This window comes from Coccinella septempunctata, chromosome 2, assembly GCF_907165205.1.
Source record: "Coccinella septempunctata chromosome 2, icCocSept1.1, whole genome shotgun sequence".
NCBI classification, from domain to species: Eukaryota; Metazoa; Arthropoda; class Insecta; order Coleoptera; family Coccinellidae; genus Coccinella; species Coccinella septempunctata.
The window spans coordinates 31,385,564-31,403,070 of NC_058190.1; the positions used below are offsets into that span (position 1 = coordinate 31,385,564).

Below are 17,507 nucleotides of genomic sequence, written 5' to 3' on the forward strand. Positions count from 1 at the left end.
AATTCTGAATATTTTGATTTATTGTTTCAGAAACGAGGTTGACATAAGCATTTAATTGTTAGGTTCACTCATATTTTCTCAATATTATACGTATATTTCATTGTTCGCATATTCAAGTTATATTGAAAAATACGAATCAATCAAAACCATCTACAGCTCAGTTCATATTCTCTTTATAAAGGAACAAATAGAATTTATTAGGATTATTTTCTTCAAAGTTTCCTATTTCAATTCTTCTCTTGTCATATTGATATAAGTATTCGAATAGTACATAAAATTGATTCACTTCACATGGAAATTTGCTGATTTCATTCCGGTTTGTAACTTTAGCCAACTATGGTATTGGCTATTGAAAAGTTCTCGTTGAAAATTTATTATTTCCTTCAATCAATCGAATACATGTTTCCTCTTGTCCTAAATATCTTTGGTAATATATCTCTTTTCTTCGAATTATTGTTCTTATTTATATGTTCGAAAATTCTATGGTCGTAATGTACAATCTTCTACATAAGATCACTATAGCATTTTGCTATAGTTGTAAAATTTGAATTTTGAAAATTATGCGTATTTAGGTATTTGTACCAATTAATTTTTACGTCTACGAATATGAAGAATCGCCGTCAATAAATTGAAATATTTGTTGTTCGTTTGGTTTGGTTTGGTCTTGTTATTCTACATAGTGTATTTGTCGATTGTAGGTTCTCTTGAACGAATTCATTAGTGTTCTATTCATCAATATCAGATATCTGTTTTCTTCTAGAATCAATAAATAAACAAAGTCTTATAAATTAGACAAAAGGGTTCCGAAAAATAATGAAGCGAATTATTTTGAGGAAGGGGTGTGATATAGGATTCAAAACGTTAACTCTTATTGTTTCAAATTCATTTGTTAATACCAACATTTAAAAAAACTGTATCCTGACCAATAGTCAAGACAATAGAATTGAAAATGTTGAAGACTGAAACACGTTTTCAATAGAAAACATTGATCTAATACTCATATCTACATAAGTTTTACTTAACTGTCAATTACTATACATAGACACATAGATTGTGCAAAATAAGGAAAGTGATGTTCCTTTGGCTCCCTCGTGTCATAATCTTTTCTCTATTGATTTTAAAGTTCGGTAACATTCTATGGAGCACATCACTTTATTCTGAACCAAATTTCGACCATTTTATCACTGAACTCAAATATATCAGTAGTTTTATATAAATCATGATTTTCGACAAGAAAGCCAGCGTTCATTTTCAGTTTTACTTCGGTACCAGGAGGACAAATATGAGAAATGTATTCTCAAAGTTTATGGAGATCTTAAGATACAGTGTTTGTTTCCACTGAATCACCATGAATGATTTTACTTTGTAATAGAATGATACCGCAATATTTCATATGGGTATGAAACGCCAGAATATGGGTACTTCCGAATACGGTTTTACATTCAATATGACTGTGAATTACCTATTCTTCGGTATTCGATGTTAATAATAAGAGAAATAATGTTCCCTTTACATTCATAATATACCTATGAGTTAATGATCACATTAATGATGGACTAGTACATACAAGGAATGAAGAGTAAATTAAGTCAGCTAAATTCAACTGAAATCAAGTAAATACTTAGACATATATTTAGTGAGAGGAAACAATAAATATGTCAAGTGCACCCTTTAATCACCTCATAAAAATGATCTTGAAGAATTTCAATTGGGAATAAAGGGTTCCCCAGATGTTAATTAAGAGCTGAAGGCATTCTCGAGCAGAACTAGTGTATATGGATGACATGGCCTGCGTGACATGTTATTTGATTGGCTTGGCGTAATGAGCAATCTAATTAACTTACAAGACCACGCGGAAACGTATTGACAAACATTAATTTCTCGCAGAGGTGTAGACTACATTTTTATAAACCATTCAAGAACATTGTTTGAAGTGGAGAGCCATTGTCAATGTTATCGCTCTGCGTTACTAGTTGTTGGGGTGTATTATTTCATGTGGAATAGCGGGCTGTTACACAAAGAGTTGCCAGTGTCGAATGGAAATCGACAGAGACACAATGGAATGATGAAACAGTATTTTGTCTCGTGTATTCCAGCGCACAGTGAAAATTCTCTTCACGGCTGCACGAAAGGAGAGTGATATCTAACTCAATTATAGCATGCAATCTCATTATATTCAGCCTAGAGTACGCTCAGTCAAATAAGTGGTAGAATTACAGTCCATTAATGTCCGTAAGTTTATGTTATGTTTTATATTCGAAAATGAAATCTTTGATAATAATCTTCAATGAATCCTGTTGATAAGCTTTTAGAAGACCACACAAAAAACTCGTAGACGTGCACGAGCTGAACCAACCCCCTATACTAGGTGTACCAAATTCCTTGATTTTGGCAGTTTCTCCTACTTTTGGGCCTGATGGAATGATGAGGAAAACTGAAGAAGACTTTGAAACGAAGAAAAAACTCGTAAACCTTAAAAGAATGAGGAATGCAGTTGCAACCGCAATGTATCATTCATCTTTTAGGCTTAAAAAGTTGGAGTTCAAGAGTATGACCAATTATGCCGACCTTGTACAGGGTGAGCAAAATTCGATGGAATTGAATGTCAGCTCTGTAACCGTGAGAACAAGGGAAAAATGGATGGCATGTTTCCGACCTCTATTTGATTGTTAATGACCAAAACCGCTTCCCCCTATCTTCTTTTGTTCTCAAGTTATAAGTGAATACTCATTTTTCTGCTCTTCGTAGTGGTGCCTTCATTTCGTTAAGTATCAGTATTATCGAAAAACAAATGTTACATTCTGAAGACACTATTTCAAATAACATGCAGTGGCGTAGTCAAAAATTTTCTTCAGTCCGCCAATTAAGTGATATAGTGGTAACTTTCATTTTTTTTTAAATATAAACCCTATGTTATTTTTACATATTTCGGTCCCATTATTTTTTTGATTCAGAATATATAATATAAGTGGTATCTCTAACTCTAAGTGTTCTTCCAATAAAAAAACTCAAAAACTAGTTCGATCAAGTTGGCAGGTAATTTTCATTAATAATATGATGATGAACTAAATGCTTCTATGTTGTGTCAGGTTATGAGAGATTTTGGAGATTACTTTCATTCCGAATATTCGGGAAGATGTTCAGGAAATGAGGAAATTATGCGAATTTCCATGACTACTTTATTTACCGATTAACCTCTACTAGTAGTGGCGTATCCTCATTTGTGAAGGTGTTTGAAAAAGCTGTGGTACTAGTATTTAGATTGTCTATTAGTTGAAAAGGTTTCGGAACATATTCAGTTGAATCCAGGTTCAGTATATTTCCTGAAAATGATTCATTCCATATTGAGAAAGTTTTCAAATATTCGGAATAAAAGTGATCTCCAAAATCTCTCATATTAGTAGTAATAATGAGGTTTATTCTTGGAAATCTACAAGGTTGTTACAATTTCAATATTTGAATAATAAACCTAAGGGGATCCACTGTGTCATTTAATAACCTGACACAATGTAGGAGCATAAAGTTCATTATCATGTTATCAATGAAATGACCTGTCAACTTGGTCGAACTAGATTTTGAGTTGAGTTTTTTATTGGAGAAAAATTAGAGACGCGACGTATATTATATATTCTGAATTAGAAAAGAATATTGGACTGGAATATGTAAGAATAACATAAGGTTTATATTTGAAAAAGTAAAAGTTATCGCTATATCACTGAAGTGGCGGGCTGAAAAAACAATTGGACTACGCCACTGCATTCTATATGAAAAACTGTCTTTATAATGTAATATTTGTTTTTCGATATCACTGATACTTTACGCAATAGAGGCACCAGTACGAAGAGTCAAAAAGTGAGTTTTTACTTATAACTTGAAAACAAAAGACGATAGAGGGATGCGATTTTGGCCATCAACAATCTTTTGAAAATCGAGGTCGGAAACGTGCCATCCATTTTTCCTAGCTCTTACGGTTACGGAGCTATCATCCAATGCCATCGAATTTTGCCCACCCTCTACACCCATCGGAGCAAATACCCATGCAGATAAATTCGAACCCATTCAATTGTAACTCATGGATTCACCCCTTTTCCCTTCAGGAAGATATCCACCTTGTACAGAGCCTGGAAAAGTCAAATCAATGGAACTTCTGATACATTCAAATGTGGCCGAAGTGCCGAACTGATTGTAAAATACTTCATTTGCAGGAAGAAACCCTATTTCCATCTTATTGTCTCAGCCGACTCGACCAGGGTTGACAGATTCGCTCTGTGGAATAAATTACTTAACACCGGGAATATATTAGGGGGAACCTTTGACAATGCTTTCACGCCATACCGATACTAATGGTTCGCCTTCTCCACGCCGGGAATATGCATTCTCTCAGCTAATAAAACTGTGGAGATGAAAGCCCCGACAAAATCAATTTTTCGGTCCAGAACAGGCGCTGAGCTAAAAAGACTCAAAGTGAGCCGAGATATGAGGAAAAAGACTCGCGTTTGAGGGAGATGGAAGTGTTTCAAATGTTTTTTTGTTACGTATTTTTCGCCGATATGTGAGGAAATAAATTATGTCTACGAACTCATCACTTCCGTTCACGATTATTCATTTTTAGGTTACTTTGTTTTCAATATGAATAATAAAGTACTAGGTGGGCAAAATTCTTTTTCTACCGAGGGGATTTCGAGAACTATAACAGCTAGAATAAAACGGATGATACATTCTAGAGCTCTTTTTTCCTCTCTTTCCATGTCTGAAAACATAACCGACCTCCCATTTCTAGATCTTGAGTTAAAAATAAAAATTGAGATTTGGACGATTTCGAAAAGTTCTCATAACTTCTTTGTGTTTGAAGTTACAAATCTCAAATTTGAACCTTCTTAGGCACTTTTATACGTAGAATCTTCTGACTTTTCAATTCAAAAATTTCAAATTCAAAAAATTTGAATCGAAAAAAAAAGAAGTTCGCCGAATGATTCGAAGTGAAATAGTTATTTTCCTATCAAGTGCGGAGGTGATACTTGCACGCACGAAACTGCCGTTGCAGTAAGCAGTTGAGTGCAGGCAAGACACTTTCCGCACGAGTTAGGAACAATATTTTTTCTACAAGCGCTTGAAATATATAAACATATCCATTTCACGAAACAGATCATATCTCATTTGATTAATTCATATACACAGTGTTTCATTGGTAAATACATACGGTTACCTGAGCTAGAGTTACCCTAGGCGAGTCCAAAAAACAATTAGATAGGTCTCATCAATTCCATAACCGAGATACAGGGTGCTTCATGAATTCACCTAAAATTTTAATTTCTCATAACTTTTGAACCAACCAGTATAGTCGGTTGGAACATGTGATTCACTTGCACAGGTCTTAAAACGATTTGTAACTAAAATAAGCAAAGAAAACATTTCTCACTTCGCTCTCCCTGGAGTTTCCTTTGAGCAAGATGACGTGCGGGACAATGAAATCTACTGAATCTCCTTGAAAATTTTCTGCTCTTTTCAAATATCTCCATTAAATCCGAAAATTTTGATATACAGGGTGTTGAATTCCAGCTTGGAAGATGTCCCATATTTTTCAATCACGGACCTGAAATTTTTTGGAAATTTAAATGTGAGTCTATCGACCTGTGTAATTGAATCATATATTCCAAATATCAACCGACTATACTGGATGGTTCAAAAGTTATGAGAAATTCATATTATTTTATCATTTTAGGTGAATACATGAAGCAGCCTATATCTCGGTTATGGAATTGATTAGACCTTTCATAACTGGGTTTTTTGGACTCGCCTAGGGTAGCTTTAGCTCAGGTTACTGTATGTTCATTTACCAATGAAACACCCTGTATAATGACAGACGTATTTCTGCATGTCGTTACGAAAGAATTTAATTAACTCTATAATATTTGCGTGCGGGAAAAACCCCTTCTTATCCATTTCCGCACGCTTTTGCGCGCGGAAATGAAATAGCAGTCGTTTTTGCCGCACTTTTTGGGAAAGTGATTCTTTGCAACTTTAAATGCGTGCAGAAAAAAGGTTGAACGCTCACGCTTGAGCTCGTCAGTAGATTGTACGTAAAAAAGTGCCTGTGAAAGATTCAAGTTTCAGATCTGTAACTTCAAATACAGAAAAGTTATGAGAACGAAATCGACAAAATCTCATTTTCTGCTAATAACTCAAAAACGAGGATTCGTAGAAGGCTGCGATTTTCAACATTCTTTGTTTCTCTGAAAAAGAGCTAGAAAATGCGTCATCAGTTGTCTACTAGCTGCTATAGTTCTCTATATACCCTCAGTAGACAACGAATTTTGCCCAGCCTGTACATGATATATGCCCCAATAAAATTTATTGTGAAATATATTATCTGAATCCACCCATATGATGGGTGCTTCTGCAATTTACCAGTTTAAATTCAGTTGTATTTCCAAAAGGTTATGATTTCAGCCAAATTTCGTCCCGATTTTAACGTGCTTTTAAAAAAATTCGTCGTTAAGTAGGCTATGGAACTTTGAATATTTGATATTCAATGTTTAAGAGGAATTTATACCACGGGACTTTCTCCCCATTCGTATAAAGCGTGAAGGGGAAAAGACTACCAGAATGTGGGGTGTTGCCAGAACACTTGAACGATGAGTGGAACTTACGAATATTAAAATAGTTTCCACTTTCGTCGAAAAGATGGCAGCACTTAATGAATTTCACCAGGATACGAATTGTAGCCAATGGCGAGATTTTTCGACAAAGTTTTTCATGTGCAGATTCACAGAAGAGATAATTTCACCTCGAAAAGTTAATAACACGAATGAATATTCGTTCTTCAATGAAAACAATTTTTATTTTTTTTTCAGTCTGACGAATAAAGAAATTTCTGACTTTTCGAGATGACGAACGAATTATAATGAAAACCCCATATAAATTAGTGGTTTCCGACGTAAGATATTCATTTTCTCTTTTTGAACTAACCACTAAAACAGTGTAGGCCCCTCTTAAACGTAATCCTTGTGCTAAACTATTTTCCTGGTGAACTTTCAAGTTGGCGTTTTGGATTGTTGTTAACTTGAAATTATCAGAAAATTATGGAAATGTCGTGTCGAGTTTTAAAACAGAATTTTCCGAAAATCGTATAATGTGTATTGAGTTCAATAACGGATTTTCATCAAGTATCATCATCATTCATCATTGTCTACATTTTGGGAAGATGTAGTAATTAAAGGGACCGAATATCTACCTTTGAAATTCCATAGCCTACTTGACGACGAACTTTTTGAACGCACCTTATCGTCCGATTGTGAGATAAAAAAAATGGAAGTGGTTGAAGTTTTTCTGAACAGGAGATGAGAAATCGAGAATATTTTATATTACAAACCATCCCTATTGGCTAAGTAGTCCGCTTACAAAGTAAAGTAATATGGTCAGTGCAACTATCGAATAGTGGAATATCCAGTATTTGTAAAAATTCAGTTTTATATCTCTTATGATGTATTCAGTCCGTTCCACCGAATTTTAGCTACAATATAAATATTTTTCTTCCGAAGCAAAAGCTTTAACACATTGAGAAAAAATATATTTATACGTGTATGATTTTCTATAACGGATTCGTGGACATAAAAAACACTTTTTCAAAGAATTTAATTTATAGATGTCTCTAGAGGAGGACGTAGACACAAATCATCAGGATTTTACAATCAGGGTGAGTCAGTTAATTGTGCATTCGTATCCCAAGAGTAGTAGGCTCTGTATCATCATTTCTTCAGTGTCGAAATTTGTTTCTTCACTATGGAATGATTAGGCAGCTCATCAGTCTTATTAACATTACTAAACATCGCCATTGTACAATTTCCTCTTACAGTATTACTCTTCCTAGCTTCTTTTGTGTCCATATCTTCCTCATTCTCTTTTAATTGCTTGCTTGGGATTCAGTTCATCAGTACCATTTGATTTAGTCAATGTTCAGTTGAATTGAAATTGCCATCCGATTGAAAAAATTTATTTTGTGCATATTAACAGCTTTCCATTGGTTTGCTTCAATGTATTTTTTCCTGTCCAATAATTTTCATGAACGATTCGTTTTTAAGCCTAAAAAAATATGAGAAAAGCAATGATCTTCCGTTCGCAGAGAATTCGTTTTCCAATATTTCCAAAAATCAGATCTGATTGAGTTGAAATCTAGTATTTATCTGAAGGTTTGTGCAAAAGTTGTACGCCATTTAGCAAATTTACTGTTCAAAAATCGAAGTGAATTTTCTTGAGATAACTTAATTTTTGCACTTAAATCGAATTTTCACATTACAGATTATTTAAAAAAATTACATGTAGGTGTATACAAGGACGTAAAAGGGCCACATAATATTTTGAAAATATTTTTAGTGAAATTTCGGCTTCAAACTCGGAATCTTATTTAGTTCCGACTTTCTACAGGGTGTTCTACGACGACGTAGATATGGTGTACATTATTATTTGAGTTTTCTTCTATGAGAGGTTATAGCAATGATATGACAACCTTTTACAGGGTATTCCATAACGACATGAATCTTTTTTTAGGTATATTCCGGATATTTTAGGAAAAAACTTCTTTCTTATATATATATAAGATATATAATTTATATCTCCGCTAATACTGATGATAGGGCTCTGAAATTGAAACATTATACAAGCACTTTTTTACGTAGAATCCAGTGGCGTGCTCGCCTTTTTAGCAGGATTTTTAATTACGAAGCTATGACCCAAAGTTATGTTTTTTTAAATGGGAACACTACTTTTCTGTGCAATTTTTTGAAAGCTTAATTTTTACTGATTTCAAAAATATATAACATCATATGGTTTCTATCAATATGAATAATAGAAAATGGTCAAAAACCCTTTTTCTCAATATTTCTATGGTTTCAACTTTTGATGAGCATAGAAAACTATAGCATCGTATGATTACCACTGTCTCCTTCTATAAGTCCTATCATTATTATGAAAATTTATGAAATATATCTTGATTCAAATTTTGTGACTTTTGTGTAACTTTTTACCAATATTCATAGAAAGAATGACGTTGCCGGAAGGAGACTGCTTTTGTTATAGGAAACTCTATTTTTCTGTGCTCTGTGCAAAAGTTGAAACCATAGAAATATTGGAAAAAAGTGGATTTGACCATTTTCTATTATTCATATTGATACAAACCATATGATGTTATATATTTTTGAAATCGGTAGAAATTAGGCATTCAAAAAATTGCACAGAAACCTAATGTTCATATTTAAAAAAACATAACTTTGGGTCATAGCTTCGTAATTAAGAATCCTGCTAGAAAGGCGAGCACGCCACTGGATTCTACGTAAAAAAGTGCCTGTATAATGTTTCAATTTCAGAGCTCTATCATCAGTATTAGCGGAGATATAAATTTATTTCGATATCGCCATTTTTCCAATTTTTGCTTATAACTCGAAAACAAAAGAAAGTGGCCAAAAATCACTACTACTATTGTAAGTTTCTCGGAAAAAGAGAACGAGAATGGGGTATCAGATTTTGTCTATCTCCTCTGGTTTAAAAGCTGTAGTGCTAAAACGTCGAAATTTGCCCACACTATACATAATATTCCTTATCGATTTCCCTTATGTACCTACACCTGTACCTATGTACATTATGTATATCGAGAAATGACCGAAGCGGTCATGGAACAGCCTGGGTAAGTTTTTCATAATACATAAATACACTACATATGATTTCATCATGCAAGGAGAGTTGAATAATGTCAAAGAACATCCTGTATAAATAACAATTACATTCATCATAAATGTACGAACACACAATATTAATGAATTTCACTATTCATTAAAACAGAATCGAATTGTATTACGAAAGCTAAACCTCGCATCAATCCCTCTGTATATATGGAGAAATAATCTATGTCGTCGTAGAACAGCCTGTGCATCTAGCCTGTAGCGGTTCCGAAGTAAATTTAAAATTTAATAGATTCCGAGTTTATAGTCGGAATTTAGTTGAATTCCGACCTTGAACTCGGAATTTTGTAAAATTCCTACTTCCTACGAAAAATATTTTTAAAATATTATGTGGCCCTTCTACGCCTTCGTATTTATAATATGTATGATATTTTTTTCTGATTAATGTGCGATAATCGGCCATTAGAATCATCTGGTGTTGGGTAGTATAAATTATGTATAAATGGTCACGAGTTCGAAATATTTTTGGAAGCCATCCAACTTGATCAATTAGTGTTGGTGAAACGACGGTTTAAGTCAATGAGAAGTTGATTACGCAAAGTGTCATGAATAGAGATTGGAATCGCCATCGTAATAAAAGAAGTGCATATGCTCATGGTAGTGGAAGAGCAGGAGCTACAATCGCACAAGATCGGCTAATGTACGAAGAAATCCCTTCCTCACAGCATCCCGAAATAATAGCTCATTCTATTCCGGCAAGCTACCGGTATGATAGTTTCTAGTCGATCAATGTACGGCAGAAATGTACTCTTTGTCCCTATAAATATGAAATTCCAATGAAAATTTGGAAGTAGTGCAGATCAAAATATTCATTTTTTCAATATAATTCTTACTGGCGCATTCACCAATTTGTAACCCATGAAAACAATGAATCGATATGTCCACGACCTATATTATATAAACACAGACCTAAACACAAATTTCATCTTGATTACGCAATGGGTATTAACGAAAATCATACTTACTCCTTGTAGGAGGACTTTAACGCATTCGAAGGTCATACCTAATAAAAAGTAGAGAAAATAATAATATATTTTCAGAATGAGTAAAAGGCAAATATTTTTTTCAGATGACGAGAGTGGTGAAAAATCCGTTTCAGTCCTTCTAGCGGGTGAAGAATCAGAGCTTACTTTTATAGACTTCTCTACCAGTGATCTTTCAGTAAGTACACAATAACACAAAAGTGATGATGAAAGAATTTGATTGAGTCTTCCTGTATGTAGAATTTTAGACAAAAAGTGAAGCGTTTGAATTATTTTTGATCATTTTAGTTGCTCAAGGGCTAACAAATATTTTTTGAGGGCGTCCCATTTGTTGACCTTGAGGAAATAAGAAAAAACTATAACTAATGATTAGATTTATTCTTATTTCAAGACTTAAAAAAATTCAAACCTTTCATTGTGCTTGTATCCAGAATATTCATGGCATGTCGCAAATTCTACTCGCATGTTCATACCTTCTTTAATGCATAATTAACTTAATTGTTTTTCCTACAGCCGGGTCAGTGCATCTCCAAATACACGGATCCACATGCCTTTTGTGTCGTTTATTCCAGCGCCGACCGTTCCTCTCTAAACTGTGCTGAGAACATTTTACAGACCCTATGGACCCTAGACACCATTAGCACTAAGGCCGTAATCCTTGTAGCAAATAAGGCTGATTTAGTTAGATCGAAAGTGGTCTCGACCGAAGGTGAGTTATTTGATAGGATTCTCCTCTGATATTGAAAGAATTCGACGTTTTTAAGAACCAGGAAGTGAAAATTCTGGGTCATGTCCTGTCCTGGAAATTATGGAAGTATATATAGATATTTGAGAAACCTCTTCTCCCTCACAAGAGAAAACTGTCTCTATTATTGGATGCTTTTCTGATCGACTGGTGATGAATTAATATCGAATGTTGGCCAAAACTCTAATCTCAATCACAATCTCTATTTCATTTAATTCATGCTGAAAGTAATGAAAAAGCTCTTCACCGATTGGCAAATAGATAAAGACTTTTCAATTGTCCAGACTCTACAGTCTGTAGCAAAAAAAAAATCTGATTGATAATTGAAAAAGTTATACCATAGCATCCAATAAAGAAAACATTTTGTTTTTCTCTTTTCATGATCTTTCATAAGCCGTTATAATTGTTGTCTTCCATTTCCGTTCTCCAAAGTGACATTTATTTCGACATATATTATAAATGGAATAAAAAAGCCATCAACTAACGATAAACATAATTTAACGATTCCACTCAGCTAGGTTTACTTCACGTAATGAGAAAAGTTTTCCAGTTTCTTCGCAGAAATTCGATGTGATCGCATCATTTCAGGAAGTTTCAATTTTTCATCGGGATTTCATCGTTCGCTCAAATTAAATTCTTTTCAATAACCAATAAGAAGATATCCGAGGATTCAACGAATCGACGTAATCGAAAACGAACAAATTAAATAGTCCACAAGTTGTTGGAATTGAGTTGCATCCTGAAGTACGAGTATTTTGGAGGAATTCATTTTTAACAGTGTAAAAGCTTTCAATTTGCTCGTAAGATGGTGACATCGGAGGATTCAAATTTCTAGATAATAAAGAATCAGTTGATAAAATATCTGTATCTCAACTGGAGCACGTATTCGAAAAGTGAGAAGAGAAGTTTAAAATTTCATTTCTTGTTTATTCGAATATGAGTAGGTATGAGTCATTGGAATATTTTCATTGTCTAGCAGGGTGGTTTGAAATGTCCAGAGTCTCGAGAGTTGCAGATAAATGGTGACATCAATAGAATATCCTCACAATTCTTAGTCAGTATCTGCTGTATTTATGACAGCATATTTCAGTTGAGTTCCTATAAATACTGGAGATTTATACACTGCGCATAAAAATTAACGCACATTCTGATAATCTCAATTTTAATGAAGGTTAACTCTACATTGACTTTATAACTTATTTTTTATGTTCTCTCGGAAAGGTTTTGAACGAAAAAAGACATGGACATGGAAGAAAAATTCAGGATTTCACCGAATCTTATGTGAAAAAAGAGAACTGAACAATTTTCAAAATACTGAAATGCTGATAAGTGATTTAATACTTGGTATTTCCACCCCTTGCATTAATTACAGCTCGGTAACGACGGTTCATACTCAAAATGAGTGATCTTAAAATGTTCTGATCTAATCCTTTCCAGATTTCTCCGGGTTGGATTCCTAAGTCATTAAGAGTAGCTGGATGATTTTCTGAACTTTTCAGCCTTCTATTGAGGTTGTCCCAAACCTGCTCAATCGGATTGAGATCTGGACTTCTTGCTGGCCATTCCATTCGAGAGACTTCAACCTCCTCAAGGTACTCCTGAACGATGCGCGCACGATGGGGTCTGGCATTATCGTCCATAAAAATGAAATTTTCACCAATGTATGGGGCAAATGGCACTCTTCAAGAATGTTCCTTATATACTTATCAGCATTCATAGCTCCATTATCAATGACCACTAGGTCTGTGCGAGCAGTCAAAGATATTCCACCCCATACCTTAATCGATCCTCCCCCGAAACCAGTAGTATTCAGGAAATTGCACTGGGCATATCTTTCATGTGGACGTCTGTATACAAGGGAACGTCGATCACAATGGTAGAGGCAGAATCTAGACTCATATGTGAAGAGAACTCTTTCCCAATCGGCCTCTTCCCAATATGCTCTCTCGCAAAATCCAAACGCGCCCTTCGATGGGCTGGGGTAAGAGCTGGGCCTCTTGCCGCGACACGAGGCCTTAAATCATATTCTCTGAGGCGATTTCTTATTGTCTGAGTGCTAATTTGCACCTCATGAGTTTGCTCAAGCTGAATTTGAAGGAGGCGAGCGGTTGCCAACCGTTGTCTCAACGAAGAAACTTTCAAGTAACTTTCTTGAATGGCAGTTGTTACCCGTGGTCTACCCTGTCCTGGTCTTCGGACATTCATACCTGTCTCCCTGAATCGCTGCAACATTCTGGACACACTTGTATGGGAAACTCCAAACCTTTCTGCAATTCTTGTGTATGTCCACCCTTTTTCTCGAAAAACTACCGCTTGGGCACATTCCTCTTGGGTCAAATTGCATGTTTCGCGTTGCATAGCGATCGAGTGTAGATAATCAAATGAAAGAAAAACTATTGATCGCTAGAATTGATCGAGAACAACTGATTTTAGAATGGAGCCAATACATTCAAAATCTGATAATATCATCTTTTTTTATTCCTGCTGGGAAAAACATCTGTATTGAAGAAAACCGTTGAAAGTGGATAACATATGCATGCATAATTCTGATCAAAATAATTATCATTGAGAACACCTTCAGTTGTAGAATAAATTTGAAATTTCCATAATGTGCGTTAATTTTTTTGCGCAGTGTAATTACTTAACCAGAAGTTGCCATACTTTCTGGCAAGCTGAAAGTAACTTCGAAGGATGCAGACTTCTGCACACATACCACACACTTGTGGGTTATGTTAGAAGCCTTACATTTCGATGTCTGCAATCTGTGTGACCAATTCTGGTATTCAGTATTCAAGGGATGTTTCAAGCAGTATGTTTAATGGAAATCTAATTAGACTTTAAAGGCAATAGTGAAATGGTTAGAAATTGGCGAATGCACACATGGAAGATCAATTTCTTGATATGTATGTTGTTGGTAAGGCTAAGAACATCTATATTTACTGGGTTAAATTAGAAACACCAAAATCTGATCTAGAGGATGCATCAATAAGCCTTCAAACTTTGCCAGATCGCTTCTATTTCAATATCCAAATTGGGCCAACGATGAGTTGCGGACTCTGAATGAGCCGTGTTTGCTTCGAAGATGGTTAGCTGAACTTCGTTCACGATGGGATGAAATTTCAGTTGAACGACCTTTGGAAATTGATCCCTCGGTCTGAATGAAGCCTTTGTTTGTGAAGGATATTAGAATCGCATGTGACTAAGTGACGTGATTCACTTCATATGATGTGTTCGGATCGGAATACGATAGATCTGAAAACTCTCTAGGTTGCTCCGACAATATTTGTTTCCTTGTTCAGTTTAACAACCTCCCTATTGATTTTGTTGAACGTTTTGTGTACATACCTACATATAATATGGAGGAAGTATATTGAAAGGAAATTCAGCGTTTCATAATTCGAAAGTGTAGGTGGTAGATACATAATAAGTATGTACTCGATAGACTCGAATATCACTCATTAACAATACTTGACGGATGTTCTTGACGGTAGAAAACTAATTATGGGGTTGTTCAGACAACTTTCATCATTTTGGTTTATCTGCTAACGCTTCGACAAGCATTTGCTCGTTACAATTGAGTAACAATCTTCAGTTTAAATCTGCTCTGTAGAATCTTTAATATTTAAAAGTTTTATTTGTAGAATCAATAACAAACCTGCTCCATTTTTGTTCAACAAATGGTACTCGGCAAAGTGATGATTTGATATCTCCCTCGTTCGGGATGAGTCGTTTCTATTTTTTTCTGATATCCCAAGTGCTTGTATAACATCAATCTCTGAATTTTCATAGTGAGTGCAAATGTCTGGAGGTCATACTCTGCAAACGGACCTCCGCAGCTTTTATTACCTCCTCGTTGTAAGGAAATTCACGGCCTTTTAAACTTTTTTTCAGTTGAGGAAAGACATGATAGTCGGATGGAGCCAAATCTGGTGAATGAGGGGAATGTTCTGATAATTCAAACCCTAAATCACGAATGTTTTGCTTGGCAACATGAGATTTGTGTGCAGGGGCGTTGTCCTGCAAAAACAAAACGCCTTTGGATAGCTTTCCACGTCTTTTCTCTTCAACCCATAATAACCTAGTGTTACACATATGTAACGCAAATTTCACTGGCAAATCTATTTTATTTCTCCGTAACTGTAGCTATTAGCGTTACATATATGAAACACCATTTTTCTCAAATAAAAACTATACAATTTTCAAACAGAAATTGAGTTGTTTTTGTCTTGTACACTCTATAAAGAATATTTATTCAATTAGAATAGTGATCATAACTCAGGTTATTAAGGGTTAATTTTTTCCCGTAGAGTGGTCAGTAATGTCGAATAGTAATCTCCGGTTATTGTTCTACCCTTATCCAAAAAATCAATCATGATTACCCAATGGCAATCCCAAAAAACTAAAGCAAGAACTTTTCCAGCAGATTTTTGGACACGAAACTTCTTAGGTCTTGGAGAACCAGAGTGTCGCCATTTCAGCGATTGTTCCTTTGTTGCTGGATCGTAGAAATGTAACCAAGGCTCATCGATAGTAACAAGTCGGTCCACATTGTTTTCAAATCGAGCACAGATCGAACGCAATGCTTCTACCCTTGCACGCTTTTGGTTGACATTCAAACATTTGGTGATCCATTTTGCAGTTGCAATTTTTCTCATGTCCAAATTGACGTGAACTATATAATGAACGCATTCGTATAAAATATTTCGTGCTTCAGATATCCGTTTTAGCCCAATTCGACTGTCTGATAAAATCATGCCATGAACTGCATCGATATTTTCGGGGACTGACACAGAAACTGGCCTTCCCAATCGGTCATCATCTCCAATGAAGCTCGCAGTCCAATTTTTCACGGTCGCATACGAAGGACATTGATCACCAAAGGTATTAAGCATATCTTCATAAATCTTCTTACCACTTAACTCTTTTAAATACAGGTACTCGATTTTCACTATTTCGGTGTACATCTTCTTTTTTTCAATTTATTGCGTAACTCTGGTTTACATTTATGACCTCAAACTTCACACTGACACTTCTAATGAGTTATTGTTCGTTGCTATGGTAACGCAATATTTTTTTTATGCGTGGAACTGGTTTAGGCTAACTAGATTACATCCTCGTAAACAGCAGTATAAAATGCAGATCATCGTCGGTCAGTGCATAGATTCACATACAATAGGTCTATAGACCACTGTTTTTTCACAATACCAATCTGAATACCGCATCACAAAATCTTAACTATGACCAGCATAAATAAGATTTCATATAACCACCCGAGATGTTGATCATTCTTGAATGGACTGTAGTGTTTTCTGGTCTCGGTATTTATGGAATTAATTTTTATATGGTTTTATAAGGCAAAACGACTCGAAAAGGTGGCTATCGTTTCTAATACAGTGAAACGCATATTATACTACTCCCGTTCTTACCTTTTTTCTCATAAGTTCGTATAAAGTCTATCGATCTATCTAAAAACGTCAGTAGATATAACAAATAAGAGTGAAATTTTTAGATTAAATTATGTATTTTCTCTTCAGTTTATTCCGAAGGATGAATGAATTGTTGCCTTAGTATATCCTATCCATTTAAGATATTCAATTAATCATTAATATCAAACCTCTTCATGTTCCATTCGGATTCAGTAGGATTTTCCTATCATCGATTTTATTGCACAATCAATGGAGAAACTGACTGGCCATCAAATCTGAATAAGAAAGAGTAAGTCGATTTTATTGGAAAGTGAATTGGACGATCCGAAAATGAAAAGACCTCCTCTGATCTTTCCACCCCAATTCCTTTTTCCTAATTCATTTGATATCATCGGTTCGAATTGCTGGGGGATCCATATTGAATTGTTGAAGTGAAAGCGGGGGAATTTCATTTCGTTCTAAGTTTTCGTTCTCCTCAGATATCCGTGGCCCAGATTGGGTAGAAGAATAGAAGAATTTATAAGGCTAAATAATTCTTTTAGTCTAACACATCATTGAATATTGTCATTGTTGTCCAACAACATTTTGCAGTCGGTATTCACGTAATGGAATTTATATG

The 17,507-nt window shown here is 34.9% G+C and overlaps 1 protein-coding gene across 2 annotated transcripts in view; it reads left to right on the plus strand.

Moving 5' to 3' along the window:
* The window catches only part of LOC123306880, a 306,081-nt gene that overhangs the window by 265,720 nt on the left and 22,854 nt on the right, over window positions 1-17,507 (plus strand). Inside the window, exons 7-9 of one of the 2 annotated variants that reach the window (XM_044889060.1) lie at window positions 7,646-7,696; window positions 10,804-10,895; window positions 11,231-11,426. In XM_044889060.1, coding sequence (XP_044744995.1) covers window positions 7,646-7,696; window positions 10,804-10,895; window positions 11,231-11,426 — 339 coding nt within the window. The remainder of the gene's footprint in view (window positions 1-7,645; window positions 7,697-10,803; window positions 10,896-11,230; window positions 11,427-17,507) is intronic. The other variant, XM_044889061.1, reaches the window with a different exon arrangement.